Source organism: Balaenoptera acutorostrata, chromosome 7 (assembly GCF_949987535.1).
Source record: "Balaenoptera acutorostrata chromosome 7, mBalAcu1.1, whole genome shotgun sequence".
In the NCBI taxonomy this organism is placed as follows: Eukaryota; Metazoa; Chordata; class Mammalia; order Artiodactyla; family Balaenopteridae; genus Balaenoptera; species Balaenoptera acutorostrata.
The window spans coordinates 109,268,745-109,287,948 of record NC_080070.1 but is presented as its reverse complement, the minus strand read 5'-3'; the positions used below and the strand labels follow the sequence as shown (position 1 = coordinate 109,287,948).

Genomic DNA, 19,204 nt, shown 5'->3' with positions numbered 1-19,204 from the left:
AAAGCCTTGCACTGTTGTTCAGCGTACGGGAACCCAAGATGCCATGGCAGAGAGGTAAGAAATGACACCGACCACCTTCTCTCCTTTGAACAAACACAGTGACGTGGGCAGAAAAGGGAACGTCCAGGTTTTACAGGAGCCAATATGCTCAGCAGGGCAGGTGGAGAACGTACAGGTGGAACAGGAACTATGCTGGTCACAGAGATGTTGCTGCAGGGTCCCCCAAGAATTCCAGAAGACCTGCCTCTGGCTCTTAGCAAAAACCCAACCTTGAAGAAAGCCAGCGGCCGCCACTGCAGCGGGACAGGGGCTTCTTAGTTCCTCCCAGACCATCCACCTACGGCCTGCCCAGCTCTGGCCCTGGCCAAGAGAGTCCTGACTCTGACTCTGGGCTCTGCAGGCCACCGCCCAGGGCTGGAGCTGCCCTCACGGGACCCACACAGCTGTGCTGATCCGATCCGCCTCAGGGCACACACGAGCTGGGCACCCCAGTCACTCTGCCGGACAGACCTCCAAGGCTCTCGCTGTAGCCTGCGGCCCTGGTGGACGTCCTGACGGTCCCGACGTCCAAAGCTGACCCGGCCAACCTCCCTCGGCCACCGAGAAGAGGATGGAGCAAACAAAGACACTGCTCAGGCCTCGGCGTCTGTGAAATCTGGGTTCTCCCCTCGCCCGAGTCACTGCCCAGCTGCTTCGGGTCACACCTGGACAGTCCCCCTTCCCCAGCCCGGCCACTGGTTCCCGGCCCTGCTCTGCTGGCCGGGCTGGTTCCTGCGGGAGCCCCGAGGCCGCCAACGCCCCGAGCATTTGTGCCCTGTGCCCCCAGCGGCCCGCGTGGGCTCCGCTAAGCCTCCTTCCCAGCTGCTCCGGGGGGCAGGTGGTGGCCTGGGGGGCAGGGGGCAAGCGCCGAGCCCTGCAGAGCCCCCGGCCCGGCTCTGACTGGGAGGCCGGCCGCAGGGGGCACCGGGGGGTGGCCCGTGGCCAGTCTGCTCTGGAGGCCGGCTCTCCCATAGGGACACATTTTCCGCTCTGAGTTCATGGACCTGTTTTGGGAGCCGCTTCCGTCGGTCCTGCCTTCCAGGAAGTACGTCAGCATCTCGCCCTTGCCCTTGACGCTGACTTTGCCTCGGCACACGAAGCGGTAGCAGCCCCGCCGCAGCAGCCGGTGAACTTCCTCTGTGACCTACAGCGGAGAAAGGCGGGCGTCACTCTTGGTCGATGGGGAGCCCACGGGAGGGTCCCTCCCCCACCTGCACTGATCACCCGATCGCCCGGCCTCTGGCCTCCCCAGGTCGGCCTGCAAGCCGGGTCCTGTGCCCCTCCTATGGTCACTCCGGTCACTCGGCGAGAAGGATGTGATCCTGCAAAGAAAGCAGGGGACTCAGAGGGGCCTCAACGGGGCCCTGGACAAGCAGGAGAAGACAGCATTCGCCATGGGGGCGCCCAGAGTGGGTGGGTGGGCTGGACGGGGCCCACACGGACCCGGTCCTAGGGGCTGGGGTGTGAGCTCCGTGATCACCCCAAGCCCTAGCCGGATGCCTGGACACCGAGCTCCGACTGTGGAGCCAGGGCCCTCGGCCCCCGCGGTAACCCCACACGTCTTCGAGGGTCTGGGACCGGCAGGTAGCAGCTCAGCTGGAAGCGGACAGCACCAGCTCCCATCCCCGGGGCTGGCACAGAACCCTCAGGGCCCCGGTGGGCTCACACCAACCTGCCAGGGACCCCTGGGGCCTCTGTGGGCCAACAGCACGAGAGGGCAGAGGGCACGTTCTCCCAGGGACAACAGGGGTGTGACTTAACTTTCCTGATGCTCAGGTTCCCGGCCAAGAGTTTAGCCAAAAGAATTCCTGCCTCACAGAGTTATGAAAAAGGTAAAGGATAAGAAAGCACTTTCTAATAAGGTTCTGTAAACAGAAGAGGACACGATCATTTGGATTCTCCTCACTTTACACTGAAGGGGGAGACCACCTCTCTCCCCGTCTCCCCGACTGCCAGCTGCTGCTCTGAAAATCCCCCCTCCCCCCTCCCTCATGTAGTCACCCACCTCTGGCATCTTCATTTAAAACCACTCAGCCCACCCTGAGCCCAGGGTCTCGCATCCCCAGGGTGTCAGTGCCCAGCAGAGCTGGGCAGAGGGGCTGCTCTCTTCCCCGCCAGCTTCGCTGGAGCCCTGAACCCACCCCCGCCCCCCAACGTGGCTCTCACCCTCGCTAACCGTCGGCCTGCTTCTTGCGTGCGAGGGTAAGTGCCTCACAAAGGACCTGGTCTGTCTCCCCACAACTTACCAGGCTCCTGGTATTCATAAGTGCTCACTGAATGAAAGAATAAAGGAATCAATGGAAGGAAGGGAGGGAGGGAGGGAGGGAGGGAGGGAGGGAGGGAGGGAACCAAGGCCTGCCAGAAACCTGGTGCCCAGGGCAGTTCAGGAAACAAAAATGACCACAGAACATCAGAACCTGCACAGCTCCCGGGACAGTGAAATCTGCCGATGGATCTAAAAGCGCTGGGAGGGGGTCCCTCAGCTCCCCTCATGGGAAAAACAAGCAAAACTGGCTGATCCAGTGTAGACAGAGGGCATGGAACAGAGTATGCTCAACCCACAAAAAGAGGTCAAGGATGTATCGTTCCCCGTAATTAATTAACTCCGCCAATTTCTGTGGCTGTTCATCAGCAAGGCACTGGCTGGTGCTCGCGCAGGGGGCAGGGGGCTGCTTGGCGTTCTGGAGGAAGTGCCGCGGCCCCTCACCAGGGCTTCCGCCAGCCACCCACCGGGATGGAGAATGGCAGGTGGGTGCCTGAGGCCTAAACCCTCACCAGGTCGGCTCCATCTCTCGGCCTTGGGAGCAGGTCAGGTGGTCCCTCCCAGACCTTGTAAATGAGAAGAATGCCGTCCACTTACAAGAAGAGTACCTTGGTGAGCTTGATGGTGACTATTACATTCACGAAGACTTGGACGGTCAAGAAAAAGTGGGGAGTGCTGAAACTCCCCAGGGTGCTGGCTGGTTGGTGGCCCTGAAGCTGCCAAAGACCCCGATCCAAGGCCACACAAGGGCCAGGGCCACACGGCCTCACTCAGTTCCCCAGCAGGGCTCAGCGCACCCCAAAGTCCTTCGTGGAATTGAGCCACAGACTGGCCGGTTACACAGGGGAGATGCCACTGTCACAAAGGTCACCACTCAGATGTGGCCTCTGAGACACAAGGTGATCTCAGAGGCTTGCTACTGTGATAAAAGGCTCCATTTTGCTCTTTCCTTTCATGATTGAACCAACCCACAATTCATCTGTTCAAAGAGATCTGGCCTTCCTAGAACCCTGACGTCCAGCTTGAGCCCCAAGATACACATTGACAAAAATCTCTGAGTCTTATCCTTACGTGAGCTCTTTCCTTTCACTGTATTCTCTTGTCTTATGAAGAATGAGAGGTAACAAAACATCCAGATCATTGCACAAAGAAATGCTGGAGGTAAAGATGACCCACCAGCACATGCAGTAAAGCCAAGGTCTGAAGGCAGGTGGGCTCGGGCCTGGGTGTCCTTCCGGGCCGCTCGGGAGCTCGAGCTGCACCGCCCCTGTGCATCTCTCAGCCTTGACATTCGAGCCAGGAAGTCCCAGGCTGTGAATCAGGGTGGTGTATGATGTCACCGTGGGGGGCCCAGAAAGGGTCCAGGTCAGGTGCTCAGAGACACGCGGTTCCCAAGAGGCCGAGAAGGAGTCCCCTGTGAGTCTGATTCTCAGCCACCTGCGGGAGAATCCCTGTGTCTCTGGAGAGGCGGGCTGGGAACTCTCTCTAGAGTTCCCCGTGAGGCCCGGCCAGAAGTGGGGGGGGACCCACCCGGGGGGGACCCACCCTGCAGCCACACCGACCCCACCCTGCCTGAGACAGAGTGCTGGGCTCCCACGGAGACACTTCCCGGGAAGCACCTGCTTGGTCCTCAAGTTGATGGTCAAGGTGGAACCTGGGTATCGTCACGGTCAACCTTCTCTTGGCCGCCGTACTCCTTGGAAAACTGGGCCCTGGGATGCCCTGGGGACTTTAGTCTGCACAGAACCCTCTTGTCTGCCTCTCCTGGGACAGCAGGCGTGAGGAGGGGTCTCCTTTTTAGGAATTTTGACACAGAAGAAAGAAGGCTCCCAGCTAAGGACTAAGGAATGAGAATTTGGGCAGGTGATATCTGATTAGATATTATCCTCAGGAAAAAGTTAAGACACGTCTTTGCAAACCTTCATCATTAATATGTGAGTCTCTTGTTCACTTCTTCAAAAGAACCAAAGGTTTAACCTGGGCTGGCAAAGGGAAGGGATCTCTCCTGGGCTGTGACCAAGAACCCCTACAAGAACCATACAACAGTGGAGTATAAGTATTTCTCCCTTTAAACTGGGAAGACGAGCACGATGGGCTGGAGGGGAAGAGCCTTCGGCCAAGGGGGTGGCCAAGTGTCTAGGCCAGGTCACGCGGGCCTCCAGATGGAGGGACTGCAGGTCTTACCCAGGTTGACAAACATCACCAGAGCCCTGCTTTTGTCCTGCCCTGTCCCAAGCGCATGGGGTGCTGACACCAGAGCCGAAGGGCGGGAGGAGAGGGGCCTGGTCTGCTAAGACCTCCTGCGATGTGGGTCTTCCAGGAGGTCCGGGCCGAGGGACTTTGCCCTGCGGGAGTCCAGACACAGATATCGCCGGGCAGCCCAGCAGCCGGCAGAGGCTGGACGGCGTGCCGGAGTCCCTGCCATGGCAAACAGCCCTCACAGGAGGCCGGAGGGAGCAGGGACAGTTCTGAGCAGAGGGGTGGCCGACCCAGATCGGATGTGACAAACTTAGAGATGTGATGTCGGCACTGGACAGGAGCCAGGCTGGAGAGCGGAGGGGGCTCCCGCCAGGTGTCCCCTGGGGCATGACCAGCACCTGGGGAAGGCTGTGAGAAGCATAGGTGAAAGATCCTCTTAGAAAAGGAACACGGTGTCCTGGGATGCAGGGCAGCACGACAACGTGGACGCACGTAACGCCCCTGAGCTGTGCACTTAAGAACAGCTAAGATGGCCCGCTTCACGTTATGGGTGTTCCACCACCGTAAGAGAAGTGTAAGGGAAAGAATGCGGAGGTGCAGAGATGCTGCGTGCAGATCCCGCCTGTGTCCTGAGCAGGAGGAGAGCTCCAGGAAGATGTTGGTGCCTGTCTTCTAAGCTGACGGATCCAAGGGACCCACCAAGGTACCTGTCCGAGGGTTAGCGCCCGATGAATGCAGGCGGGGGCCCCGGGAACTGAACAGGTATGACGCGAGAGAGCCCCAGGCGGGCAACCTTTTCACTGGAACCGCACCCTGCAGGGGCCGCACCCCAGTGCCCCTCTCAAAAGCTGGGCTGGATGCACGTGTCTCGCAGGGTCTACGGAGGACCGAGTGAGACTCTGTGACCAAGTAAAGGACCAGTGCCAACTGGCTGCCGGGTGGTGGTTGCCTCAGGGCCAGGCCACAGCAGGAGGGCAGTGGCCCTACTCACCCGGCGCTGCGTCCTCTGCCCCATCCATCCGGGCCCCCAGAGGCCAGCCGAAGCCACACACACCGGGGACAGGCTCCTTCCCTCCGTGTGACCCACGCTTGCATGTTTGTCCCAAGGGCAATCCCGAGAGCGGAACCACACGGCCACATAACACGACGCGCAGGGGCCACTGTCTCCTACACCTTCAGTGCCAGCCAGTGCCAGAGCACCTGCTTCGCGTCCCAAGTGGGCGCCCTCAGGTTCTCCGGTCAGGGGGCCCCACAGCACCTGCCCTTCAAACGGTGAGGCAGCCCCTTCCCTTCTAGGGAGCCGTCACTCGCCGTCCCCATCTCTGCGCCTGGCCACACAGAGGCCGGCCTCCAAGGCTGCAGACACACTGAGCCACGCGGCTCGGCGCCCCTACCCGGAAGACGCAGACCGGGACGGGCGGACGCGGGCTGCGGGGCTGGGAGGCCGCCCCCGCCCGACCCTTGCCCCTTCCACCTCAGCCTCCCGTCGGCAGGACGGGGACCTGTGCCTTGGGGACGTCCGAGTGAACTGACCTGGATTCTGCCCTGGACGCCGGTGCTGTCCATCCGACTGGCCACGTTGACCGTATTTCCCCAGATGTCGTACTGCGGCCTGCGAGCCCCGATCACTCCAGCCACCACGGGGCCAACGTTGATGCCTGGAGAACAGCCGCGCGGGGCATCAGTGGGGAGGCCTCCGAGGGGAGGAGCAGCCCCTTGTGAGGTCACGGATTCCTGGGGTCACCCAGTGCAACGCCCCCCCCAAAGCAGGGACCCCACAGCATCGCCCAGAGGCAGCTCCCAGGCTCCGCTTGCATGCCGCACCGTCAGGAAGCAGTCCTGAGCCCGGGAAGAAGTCCCATTTCCTGGAACGGCGACCCCATGCCGAGTCTTGCTGCTCAGAAGGCTGACCGCTCAGTCTGTGGGCCACCGTGTGTCCCTCCGCCCCCAGCTCCCTCTTCCGGAAAGGACAGCGGCTCGACTGGTTCCCTGGATGGGATCCCTCGGCTCTTCTGGGTGTCGGGCCCAGAACTAAGTATTTGCAGGGCGCTCTGAAGGAGACTGGAGGCGCCCTTGTCTTTATGTGGCGCAGGGTCCAGCTGGCCTGGACAGTGACACAGGCCCAAGTGCCCCCAGTCGCCCCTGCAGCCAGGTCTGGGCTGACACCACAGCACACCTTCCGACTCAGTACTCTGCGTCGATTTTCCTGAGCTTAGCCAAGCGCGTTAATCACGTTTCAGACGCTGGCCTAGTCAACCCCCCAAAGCCGGGGCAGTGGGCGCTGGCGTCTGTGGGAGGAGGTAGGGGTGGAACTGGATGGGCTGAGCTGGGAGCCTCAGGCTAGGTGGATGTGGGAGCCCCAAAGGGGCCACTTCCAGATGGCTGGTGGGACCTGGGGAACCCCCGCTACCACCCCGGATGCCCCAGTCCACGTGGACGAGACTGAGCCAGGATGCAGCCTCCTGTGTGACTGGCCATCCGGGCACAGAGGTGCGACTGGCCTTTGGGTCCTCAGTAGGAGAGTAAGAAACAGAATTTCCCTGATGGGCCCTTACGTCTATTAACCCAAGCCCGCGGCCCCAGAGGAGAACCGGACCCCAGGGGTGAGGCGCAGAGGGTGCTCCGCCCCCACCTCCAGCACGCCCCTCGGGCCAGGCACCAGGGCTAAGGCAGCACTGTGTTTAAGCACATCAGAACTCCACCCGCTCTGGTGGCTACCACCCCGCATGCTCAAGCCCAGCTCTAAGTTCTGTTCTTTAAGGCCACTAGACATTTGAATTGTAAAACAACCATAAATGTCCAGTTTAACTATATCGTGGACTAATAGGTAATGGGGGGGGGAGAAAGGGGGGAGGGAGGGAGGGAGGGAAGGAGGAAGGAAGGAAGGAAGGGGAAAGAAAGAAAGAGAGAGAGAGAGGGAGGGATAAAAAGGAAAGGAAAGAAAGAGAGAGAAAGGGAGGGAGGGAAAGAAAGAAAGAGAGAGAGAGAGGGAAAGAAGGAAGGAAGGAAGGAAGAAAGGAGGGAGGGAGGGATGGATGGAAGGAAGGAGAGAAAGAAAGAAAGAAAGAAAGAAAGGAAGGGAGGGAGGAAGGGAGGAAGGAAGGAAGGAGGGAGGGAGGGAGGGAGGGATGGAAGGAAGGAGAGAAAGAAAGAAAGAAAGGAAGGAAGGAAGGAAGGAAGAAGGAAAGAAAGAAGGAAGGAAGGACAGAAAGGAAGACAGGCAGAGAGAGAGAGAAAGAAAGACATCTCTTGTTTAACTATATCCTTGACTAATACAAATTTTTCTGGTAAACCTATATTCCCAGAAAAAAAGTGAATTTAAGACTGAAAAAAAGAAACCCTGCAAGTTTGCTAAGAGCTAGAGAGGAGCTTAGACCCGGGGTGGTTCCCCTCCTCACTCACAGGCAAGGCAAGGGAACCCAGGAGGACAAAAGACCCAGCCTGAGCCTGCACCCTGGGCTTCTGCACAGCCTCGGCCCCAATGTTTCGGGCCTGCTGACAGGGGCACCTTCCTCCAGCTAAGTGTGGACTCAGAGGTGTATCTGAGCGTCTCTAAGACAATCGAGATTTCGCCTGCGTTTCCTAAGCTGCACAATGACTCTTCCAGGTCCTGAGTCACTGATAACCAGCTCTGAGATGGACCCAGCTGTCCCTGCGTCCCATGCAGTCCTCTGGGTAGTGCCATCCTCCTTCCTGTGAGACAAGGGAGCCTGGACCAATGACCCCCGCTCCTGGGGGACAGCCCAGGCCACCAGCTCCCGGGGCCAGTGCAGGAAGGGCGAGCTGGCCCGAACGACGGGACAACTCGCAGCCACGTACCAACACGGAGCACGAAGTCGTTGTAAGACTGGTAGTTGATCTCATCCAGGACGTCGAACATCTCAATGGCAAAATCTGCCAATGTGCTGAGGTGGGAGGAGATGGACTTCTTAGCCTGGACGTGAGCAGACACGGGTTATTACGTTTGACGGGTGCAAGGGCAGAGGGGCCAGGGACACTCAGCCAGTGACCTGCGGGGGTGGGCGGACCAGCCTGTACCCCTCACAGGATCAGGGACTTGATCCCCCCGTCAACAATGCAGCAGCGCCGCTGGCTGGGCCTGGGGCTGGCGAGGTGGCACCCGACAGCTGCCCTAGTGTGTGTTTATCATTCCGTTCTACAGGTGAGAGACTGAAACAGAGGAGGAATATTATTGCCCAAGGCTCCCAGCTCCTGAGGGCAGAGACGGAGGCCATCTGAGCCCAGGCAGAGCCCTTCCTCAGGAAAGGGGGCAGGGGGAACCCTGTGGTGGGAGACCAGATGTCCCACTGCTCAGACAATGCTGCCACTGGCCCATCGGAAGCAAGCAAAGCAAGGTGAGCAGAGCGGGTCTGAGTCAACGCTCACACAGCAGAGAGCAATTCCAGCCCTCTTTCCTCACACTGAGACGGTCTCTTTCATTGTGTTGTGTTGAAAGATCCTCTCTTTTGTGAAAGAACAACTGTAAATTCTTTTCTTTTTCTAATGATATCAAGGTTACTTGCTTTTCTTTTTTTAGGAATATTTTCATAGTCCTCAAAGTTGGGGAACTAATGCTTTTTTTTTAAAAAAAGTAACTGACAATTTTTTTTAGAACAGTTTTAGGTTTACAGGTAAATTGAGCAGATACGTGTAGAGAGTTCCCATATACTACCCCCGTACCACCCCACACACATACAGAGTTTCCCCTATTATTAACATCTTGCTTTAGGGTATGGTATATTTGTTACCACTGAATGAACCTACATTGATTCATTATTATTAACTAAAGTCCACAGTTTACATTAGGGTTCACTCTATGTGCTGTGTGTTTTATGGGTTTTAAAAAATGCAGAATTTCATGTATCCATAATTGTAGTAGAATACAGAATAGTTTCACCGTCCTCTAAATCCCCCACCTATTCCCTCAAACCCTGGAAACTATTATTTACTGTCTCCATAGTTTTGCCTTTTCCAGAATATCATATAGTTGGAATCACACAGTATGTAGCTTTTCTAGATTGGCTTCTTTCACTTAATCATATGCATTTAAGGTTCCTCCATGTCTTTTCACGGTTTGATAGCTCATTTCTTTTTAGTGCTAAATAATATTCCATTGTATGGATGTATTACAGTTTATTTATTCATTCACCTGTTGAAGGACACCCTGGTTGCTTTCAAGGTTTACGATTATGAATAAATCTGCTATGAACATCCTTGGGTAGGTTTTTGTGTGGACATAATTTTTCAGCTCTTCTGGATAAATAACAAGGAGAGTGACTGCTGGATCATATGGTAAGAGCATATTTAGTTCTGTAAGAACTCAAACTGTCTTCCAAAGTGGCTGCACCATTTTGCATTCCCTCCAGCAACGAGTGAGAGTTCCTATGGCTCCCCGTCCTCACAGCATGTGGTGGTGTCCGTGTTCTGGATTTTGGCCACTCTAATAATTGTGAAATTGTATCTCATTGTTTTAATTTGCACTTCCCTGATGACATAGGATATGGAGCATCTTGTCATATGCTTATCTGCCATCTGTATATCTTCTTTGGTAAAGTGTCTGTTCCCATCTTTGATGGAACACTTTTTGATTGGGCTATTTGTCTTCTTAATTTTAAGAGTTCTTTGTATACTTTGGGTACAAAGCCTTTATCAGATAGGTGGTTTGCAAAGATTTTCTCCAAGTGTATGGACTGTCTTTTCATTATAGTATTTTCCACAAGTAGAATTTTAAAATTTTAATTAAGTCCAATCTAACAGTGTTTTCTTTCACGGATCATGCTTTTGGTACTGTATGTAAAAACTCATCATCAAACCCAAGGTTACCTAGATTTTCTCCTATGTTATCTTCCAGATGTTTTATAGTGTTGCATGTCACATTTAGGCCTGTGACACATTTTGAGTTAATTTTTGTGAACAGTGTAAGGTCTGTATCTAGATTCATTTAAAAAATATAATTTAGATAGATAGATATTCAATTTTTCTAGCACCATTTGTTGAAGACTATCTTTGCTCCATTTGTCCAAGATCAGTTGACTATATTTATGTGGATATATTTCTGGGCTCTCTATTCTGTTCCACTGGTTTATTTGACTATCCCCGTTTGCCAAAACCATACTGTATTGATTACTGCAGCTCTATAGCGAGTCTTGATGTCTGGTGGTGTCAGTCCTAACTTTGTCCTGCTTCTGCTATGTTGTGTTGACTACCTCCAGTCTTTTGTCTTTCCGTGTAAACTTAGGATCAGTTGGTCAATATCACATAATAACCTGCTGCACTTTTGATCAGGACTGCATTAAATCTACAGATCAAGTGGGAATCTGACATCTTAATGATACTGAGTTTTCCTATGCAGAAATATGGAGCATTTCTTGACTTATTTAGATCTTTGATCTAAATAAGCACTGGGACCAGTGCTTTCTGTTTTGGAAGGTTATTAATTACTGGTTCAATTTTTAAAATAGATATAGACCTACCCAGATTATCTATTTTTCTTATGTGAGTTTTAGCAGATTGTGTCTTTCAAAGAATTGGTCCATTTCACCTAAGTTACCAAATTTGTGGGCATATAGTTATACTTTTATACTAGTTGGAAATAGTAACTTTTAAAATGTTTGATTTTATAATTGTCTGTAGTTAAGATACAGAGATAAAACAGAAATTTCTATGTTGATTTTATATCCAGCAAGTTTGGTAAAGTCACTTAAAAATTCTATCAGTTTATATGTAAACATTTTAGCACTGTATATTCTAAACATGCAAGCAATTTGAGAATGATGGTTTTGTTCCTACTTTTGCAATTCATAACTCTTCTATTTACTTTTCTTCCCTTATTGGACTGGCCAGGACCTCCAGTGTAGCACCACAGAGTTGTCCACAATATACTTTAACATCTTTTAAATGTCCATTGGTTCAGTGGAAATGGCCCCTCTTTCGTTTCTAATATTAGTAATTTGTGTCTTCTCCCTTTTTCTTGGTTAGCATGGCTAGAGATTATCAATTTTATTGATCTTTTCAAAGAGCCAACTTTTGGTTTCATTGATTTTCTTTGATTTCTTGTCTTTGATTTCATTGATTTTTGCTCTGATTTTTATTATTTCTTTTATTCTGTTGCTTTAGGTTTATACTGCTCTGCTTTCTCTACTTTTCTAAGGTGGAAGCTTAGATTATTGATTTTGGATTGGTCTTCTTTTCTAATGTATGAATTCAATGACATAAATTTCTCTCTAAGCACTGCTTTTCCTGCACCCCACAAATTTTGATAAGTTATATTTTTAATTTCATTTAGTTCAAAATATTTTTCAACTTCTCTTGAGATTTTTTTTAAATTTGTCCTTTGTATCACTTAGAAGTGTACTGCTTCATCTCCAGATATTTTGGAATTTTCCAATTATCTCCTAGCAATAGATTTCTACTTTAATTCTGCTCTAGTCTAAGAATATAGTTTATATTATTTCAATTCTTTTAAATTTATTAAGCTGTGTTTTATGGCCCAGAATGTGGTCTATCTCGGTAAATGTCCCATGTGAGCTTCAAAAGAAGTATATTCTGCTGTCATTGGATGAAGTAGTCTATAGATGTTAATTACATGCAGGTGATTGATGATGGTGTTCAGTTCAGCTCTCTTTACAGATTTCCAGCCAACTGGATCTACCGATTACTGAGAGCAGGGCACTGAAGTCTCCAACAAAAATAGTGGATTCATCTATTTCTCCTTGCGGTTCTATCAGTTTTCGCCCCCTGTTGTTAAGTGCATAAATATCAAAGATTGCTATGTATTCTTGGAGAATTAACTCCTTTATAATGTACCTCTTCATCCCTGATAATCTTCCTTGATCTGTAATTTGCTTTGTCTGAAATTAAGATAGCTACTTGAGCTTTTAACAGTGCTAGCATGGTATCTCTTTCTACATCCTTTTATTTTTAATGTATCTGTAACTTTACATTTAAAGTGTGTTTCTTGCAGAACACCTAGTTGGGTCTTGTTTTTTAGCCACTCTGTTAGTTTCTGTTTTTTAATTGGTGTATTTAGACCATTCACATTTAAGGTGATTATTGATATGGTTAGATTAGCATCTACTATATGTATAACTGCTTTCTATTCATGACACTTTTTTTTTTTTTTTTTACATCTTCCTCTCTTTTTCTGCCTTGTTTATAGGGGCAACCTGAGGACTTTATTCACAATCCTGAACTGGGAAAGGGGAACACTCAGTGGTGCCAGGCTGCCAGGATGGGGCCAGGGTGGGGGGGAGGGGGCAGGGCTGGGGGAAGTTCTTGTGCCCGGCCTTCCGTGTTGACCTTCCACAGAAGGTTGTGACTGCAGAGAACCGGCCACTGACGAGACAGCGTGCAGGCTGCTGCCCTAATCCAGTGCAGAGGGCACACTGAGGCCCGCAGGGGGGAGCCTGCCCATGGTCCCCGGGCAGCTGCGGGCAGAGCCGGGACCCAGTCCCTGAGCAGGGCACACCTGTCGGCCTGCACTCACCTTGGCCCCGGCCGTGGGCGCCAGCCCCACAGCAGCCATGTAGGTGCTCCCGATGGTCTTGATCTTCTCCAGGTCCTTGTAAAAATCTTTGTCCATGAGCTTTGTTTGAAACACAAAACTGTTAAACGTTACATAACATCTTATAAAAGTCACGGCGGCGTACAGCCGCCAGGAGCAACCGCAGACAGGCACATTCTGGAAAGCAACATGTCTTCTTCATGTAGGCATGAGACAGGTTCTGGGGCTGAACTCAGAGACGCAGGCCTCAGGGGCTCCAGCAAAGGCGCTTAAAAGAGGCGCCAAGGAGGAACCATACAGAATACATCCCCCGTCCTCCAGCAGCTGAGCTCACAACCACCCAGGGGGCAGACGGGCCCCAGTGAGGGAAGCAGGACTGGCCCAGACTGGAAGCCTGGCTTTGGAGGGTGCAGAGGTGCCTGCCCCCACAACCTGCAGGTGAGGCCGCCCACCTGAGCTCGACATTCACAAAGCAGGGCACAGACGCCAGCACCCGCCCTCCCCATCCTAAGGCAAATTTCCTTCCTCAACTGTCACGGTTGGTTGGGATTCCCAAGGAGACAAAAGGCACGTGCTCCCCCTAGCCCCATGCCATCCACAGAGCACGTGCTGCATCGGTGGACACAATTCAGGACTCGGTTGGAGGAGGGGCACCAGGACGGCCCAGGCCCAAGGGGGTCAGGACTGTGGGGCGGCCCTTACCTCGTCGAAGTCGGCGATGATCTCGTTCAGGAGGCGCAGACACTCCACCCCCATGTTGTTGCCATCCAGCTCGATGTAGAAGTCGTTGAAGTTGGGGATGGAGGCGAACATGACCCCCACCTGCGAGTACGACTGGTAGTACAGGTCCTGGGGGTCAAAGGTTGGGTCAGCCAGAGCAGCACTCAGGGCTGGCGCTGGGCGCAGGCCCCGCGGACCAGTCCTGAGGCGTGGCTGCCAGGACGCACTGGCACCCCGCGCCACACGAGGAGGGGGCTCGGAGGATCTAGGCCGACACAAGGTAACTCAGCTCACAGGTGGGTGCAGAGCCCCCAGCAAGCGGGGGAGGCACCAGGGAAGGATGCACTGCTCTGAGAAAACAACCAGCTCTGGACGCCCCCAGCCCAGCCGGATGAAAACATGAGCCCTGGAGCTATTTCAGGTCAAAGCTAGTCAAGCTAAGCCTGGGGGTTTGTGCCTTTAGGACCTAAAAACCCAGCCTGAGCCTCTTTATTTCTGAGTCGGCTTTTGTAAGCCCTGCTCTATGCTGTCTGGGTGGTTCCAGAGCTTTACTGCAGTAGGTCGTGGCCACTAGGACGTTCTGAGCAACCCAGACAGAGACAGCTCTGAGCACAGAGAAGGGAGTGAACCGCCAGCCCTACGGGTGGGTGAGGCAGTTTCTAGGGGGCCACCCAGGACGTGCAGGCCTTGAAACGGCACTTCCCCACCTCGTGTGCGGTTTACTGAAGCCCACTCGCCTTCCTTGTGGGGACAGCGGATGCTATGCTCTCTCCCAGCATCAAAGGGGAGGGCACGCTAGCTCTGGGCACCTGCCACCCCCGTGGCCCAGGGGCCTCAGAGGGCCTAGTCCCCCCCTGCCCTTGGGGTGGCCAGAGGGGCCTCTCTGCCTCGGCGCTCACCATGTTGCGGGGGTTGGACATGAGGAAGTGCTGGGCGACGTGGGCCGGCAGGAGGTTGAAGAGGATCCTCTTGTTGTCCAGCTTCACCCTCTCCATGTCGTCCCGCTCCTCCTCTGCCTGGGGAGCGGTCCTCCGTTAGCCACTGGCCCGCCCATTCGTGCTTCCCTGCTCGTTCGACTACCCGCAACGCGACAAGATTCTCTCCTGGACCAGACTCTGGACGCTCTTCCCAAATGGGCCCTGACGTCGGGGCTTCCACGGTCATCTCTGCATCGTCCAGTTTGAGCAAGAGCCCTGCTTCGTCAGTTTAACCGGACACCCCATCCTTGACATCCGATCACCCCAGATATCTGATCGCGTTCCTCATCTCCGAGCCCCGCCAGGCGACGTCGGATCGCCTTGGCCTGCTCTCAGCGGAAATCCTGTTAGGTCAGTTTAGCCGGAAGCCCCCTCACCCCGGATGCCTCCTTTGATAGTTTTGCATCCACCGCCCCCCACCCTGCCCCTTGGCTATAAAGCCCCACTTGCCCACCCTCTAGTTTGGGTTAAGCCTTCTCTCTCTCTCCCACTGCAGTGGTCCCTACACCCGACGCAACGCTCCTGAATAACGCCTGCCTTACCCTCTTTAATGAGAGTTCTGAATTATTACACCTTTAACACATGCTTCTTTCTAATATCCAAGCTAAATGTCAAGTATGCCAATGGTCTACACCAGGCTCATCTCCACGCCCCCTCCAGGTAGTGACTAGATCCACATTAGGGGCCCAGAGGATCCACGCAATTCTGGACTAGTCACCACCCGGATCAGCTGGAACTTTCAAAGGACAGACAATGAGGGGCCTAGCCCCAATTTCCAGGGTCTACCCCCAGCCATCTTCTGGGGACCAGAGGCCTGAAGCAGCCCTCTGCGGGGCACGTGCCCACTCCCAGGACACACCAGGCCTCCAGCAGCCTCCAACGTGCCTCCAGAGCACTGCCGGGCTCGCTGGGAATGCCCGACGCCAGCGGTGGACCCTGCCTAAGCTCCTATGTCCTCTAGAATTTCTTGGCTTTCAGCAGGACTCACATGTCTCTGGGCGCTGAGACAAGCAGAACGCTGCAGGGGCCGGGGGGGCAGACCCAGTGGAGCAGAGGGTAGAAGCCGGCGGGTCCGACTGGGGGACGCGGCAGAGCAGATGGCAGGGGCGGTACGGGTCCCAGCCGGCTGGCCTCTTAGCACCAGGGCCCGGAGAGACTAATGCAACCAGTGGTGATGGCCCCACTCACTGGCCACCATGAGGGCTCAAGAGGCGATGCTGGCAAAGTGCCGAGGGCAGCCTAAGGTCAGGTGCCAGCCCTCAGAAGTGGAGGCCACCAGGATCACTGTCGGTCACTGTCCCCCGCTTCCACACCTGGCACCTGGTTGTAGCCAGGGAAGGAGCTCAACTGGGGGGACATTACATCAGCATTACAGGGGCAACAAGCTCTTGAATGCAGTGACAATGTCACAGTCATGCCGTGTTGATGGCCTGCGGCCGCCACCAAAACCCACACCATGGAGGGCAGTGCACCCTGGTTCAAGTGGCCGGGTACCGAGCTCCAATTACCTCGTCATAAAATGAAACACCCATTCATAGAGGCACCATTCCTACTTATCAAGGGGTTAGGAGGGCACGTGCTAGCTCGTAAGCCTTGAAGAGTGTCACCTATTTTTGGTGTTGTTATTATAGTAACAGTTGAAGTGGTCGGCTACACGCTGCTGGATTTCATGCAGTGATTCCACCAGTTAAAAGCAAGCATGTGAGACCCCCAAAGGTGGATGTGAGGAGGCCTCAGGCCACAGCTGCCAGGAGGAAGGGGGCCCAACCAGGAGTCCCAGGCCTCCTCTAGGGCGTTTTCTGGGAAAACAAGATGTGTGGTCCACAGGAGCCGTTAGTTATCAACGCAGCTGATGCACGACAGGTTTCATCCTGCTCCTTAAAGTGGGTAGACATGCCGCCGGTGAGGACAGGAGAAGGAGCCCAGGAGCCCCAGGATCCGGCTCAGACAAGCATGGACCCTGCAGACAGGGGTGTGGCTGTGGACGGGGGCTGAGATGGGAATCAGCAGACACAGCCGTGTGGGGAAGAGAAGCCTCACAAGGGAATCGGGAACCTCTCCTAAGACACGTATAACTAATTTCCTGTTAACATGTGTGCACTGACACACAAAAGAAAGTTTTTTGAAAGATGAGATAAAGAGAAAGTAAATAATATATTTTAAATAGCAGGTTTTTAGAAATTTATTAATGGCACAAAAAATTTTGCTCTCTCCAAAATATTGATGTTAACAGTATTTTAATGAACGCAGTGTAACTGAATATGTTTCAACTTTTAAAAAAATTTTGATTGATCACTTTGTGTGCTGAAAAGCTTTCGTTCTAATTTCAGTTTATTTCAATTTATTTACAGTTAACTTAGATTTATGGGCTATCAGATTAGCTCTCTTTCTAAATAATCAACTATTTTTTAATCCAGCCACGGATGTGAAGGTTTTTGTTGAAATTTGACCGATAAATGTCTATCTTCTTACAAACTAAGCAGAAGAAGTTGGATTGTTGTGTTTTTCACAAATAAGATGAAAATCCACTGAAGTTCTCTTTTTGTAAGACTTTCCAACCAGCCAGGAAGTATTGGTAAGAAAGAGCTGTGGGTGATATACATTATTCCTGTCAACAAAATCACACGACAGAGACACATCCAACATCCATTTTCAAAATGTTTTCTCTACAGCATAGTTTCCTTAGTTATCAAAGGGGAAGAGGAGGGGGGATAAATTAGGAGTTTGGGATTAACATATACACAGTACTATACAGAAAATAGGTAACCAACCTGAAACTAATACAACATGGTAAATCAACGATACTTCAACAAAAAAATTAAAAATTAAAAAATTAAATTAAAAAAGCATGTTCCTTCTCACATGGCAAAAATCTGACCCTGACTCTATAGGACAGATTATGGGAGCTTACCTTTCAGAAATTAATTACCAGGGGACACCTTACAGACAGCTACATGGCATCTCAGAAGGGCACCCAGCCTGGGAGCACTATCTTTAGGTAAACAGAACTGAGCAAAACAAAAAAATAGCACAACCTGACAACTCCCCGCAGATGACCGGTGAGCCACTGTGCCCTGTGACCCTCGGTGTGACCCCTATGAGGCGCTGCGAAGCTTTCCGTCTAACCAGCCAAACCAGCAGACGCTGACCCAGTGGCTGGAGTTAAGGACAGCTCGCTAAAAATGAGCAATTGAGTGAGGGTGGCACCGGCCTCGCTATGCCTGGGCAATGATGTCCCTTGCCTGTGTCCTAGAAGTGACATCTGGCCAGAGTGAGATCACCCCAGCCGGCTCATTCTTCAACGAGGAAAGCATGTTCTTAATTTTCAGATTCGCTCACTATAAATAGAACTTCTGATGTTGTTACACAGTGTTCCCCAGAGAAACAGAAACAATAGGGCAGATATAGATATGTAGGAAGAGATTTACGATGAGGAGTTGGCTTTCATGATTATGGAGGCTGAGAAGTCCCACCACCTGCTGTCTGCAAACTGGAGACCCAGAAGACCTGGTGGTGTAACTCCTGAAGGTCTGAGAACCAAGGGTGCTGAGGACAGAGACGATGTCCCAGACCGTGCAGTCAGGCGAGAGGGGCTCCAGTTCTCCCTTCCTCCACCTTTCTGTTCTATTCAGGCCTCCCTCAATGGATTGGATGAGGCCCACCACATTAGGAGGGGGAATCTGCTCTACTGAATCCAGATTCAAATGCTAATCTCATCTAGAGATCCCCTCCCAGACAGACGCAGAAAAACCTTTGGCCAAGTAACTAGGCACCTCGTGATCCAGCCAAGTTCACACATAAACTAACCATCATGATGTCTTCTTCCAAAACCCCACTGTGCTATCTCACTTGCCTTCTGGGGTACACACACCCCTCTTTGGGACACCCAGGCTCTGAGAATCACCTCCTCCTGGGGAAGCACAGAGAGGGAAAGGACCTTTCCAAAGCACACAGAGCAGCTGAGACAGAGGGTCATCAGTCCCCAGGTGAGAAGGACTTCATCTCTAACTCTAGAACTGAATCATTCCTAGTTGCCTCCCTTTGATAATTTAGTCTCACTTGAGGAAAAGGCACTCTGTGAGACATGTGCATCAACAACTGCATCAGCTGGGCAGGTGATCAATGATGGTGCTTGTCTCCATAGAGAGCGGCTGCCCTGCAGAGGGGACAAGTGTGGAGATTCAGGGTGGACCAGGCTGGTCAGGCCACACGGGGCACAGGCATCCAGAGGAGCCCCCAACCCACTGTCAAGAGGGTGAAACACGAGGGAGGTGGGTTCAGAGGAACAGAGATAAAGATGATAGCAGACTTATCGTTAAAAGCAATGCCAGACAAAAGGTGGTGGAACATCTTTAACGCACTGAAAAGAAAAAAAGATCATCAACTCAGAATCCTGTACCCAGCAAAAGTATCTTTCAACCACAAAGGCAAAATGAAGAGTTTTTCAGACACGCAAGAGGTGAAAGAATTCATCACCAACAGACTTGCAAGAAACATTAAATA

General features: G+C 52.6%; 1 protein-coding gene across 1 annotated transcript in view; it reads right to left on the bottom strand.

Moving 5' to 3' along the window:
• Positions 1 to 763: 763 nt before the first annotated feature.
• Positions 764 to 19,204, bottom strand: part of ADCY1 (adenylate cyclase 1) — a 120,536-nt gene continuing 102,095 nt past the window's right edge. Inside the window, exons 15-20 of the mRNA XM_007187686.3 lie at positions 14,624 to 14,740; positions 13,707 to 13,853; positions 12,987 to 13,085; positions 8,321 to 8,435; positions 6,035 to 6,159; positions 764 to 1,183 (exon numbers count right to left, since the gene is read on the bottom strand). Coding sequence (XP_007187748.2) covers positions 845 to 1,183; positions 6,035 to 6,159; positions 8,321 to 8,435; positions 12,987 to 13,085; positions 13,707 to 13,853; positions 14,624 to 14,740 — 942 coding nt within the window. The 3' untranslated portion in view covers positions 764 to 844. The remainder of the gene's footprint in view (positions 1,184 to 6,034; positions 6,160 to 8,320; positions 8,436 to 12,986; positions 13,086 to 13,706; positions 13,854 to 14,623; positions 14,741 to 19,204) is intronic.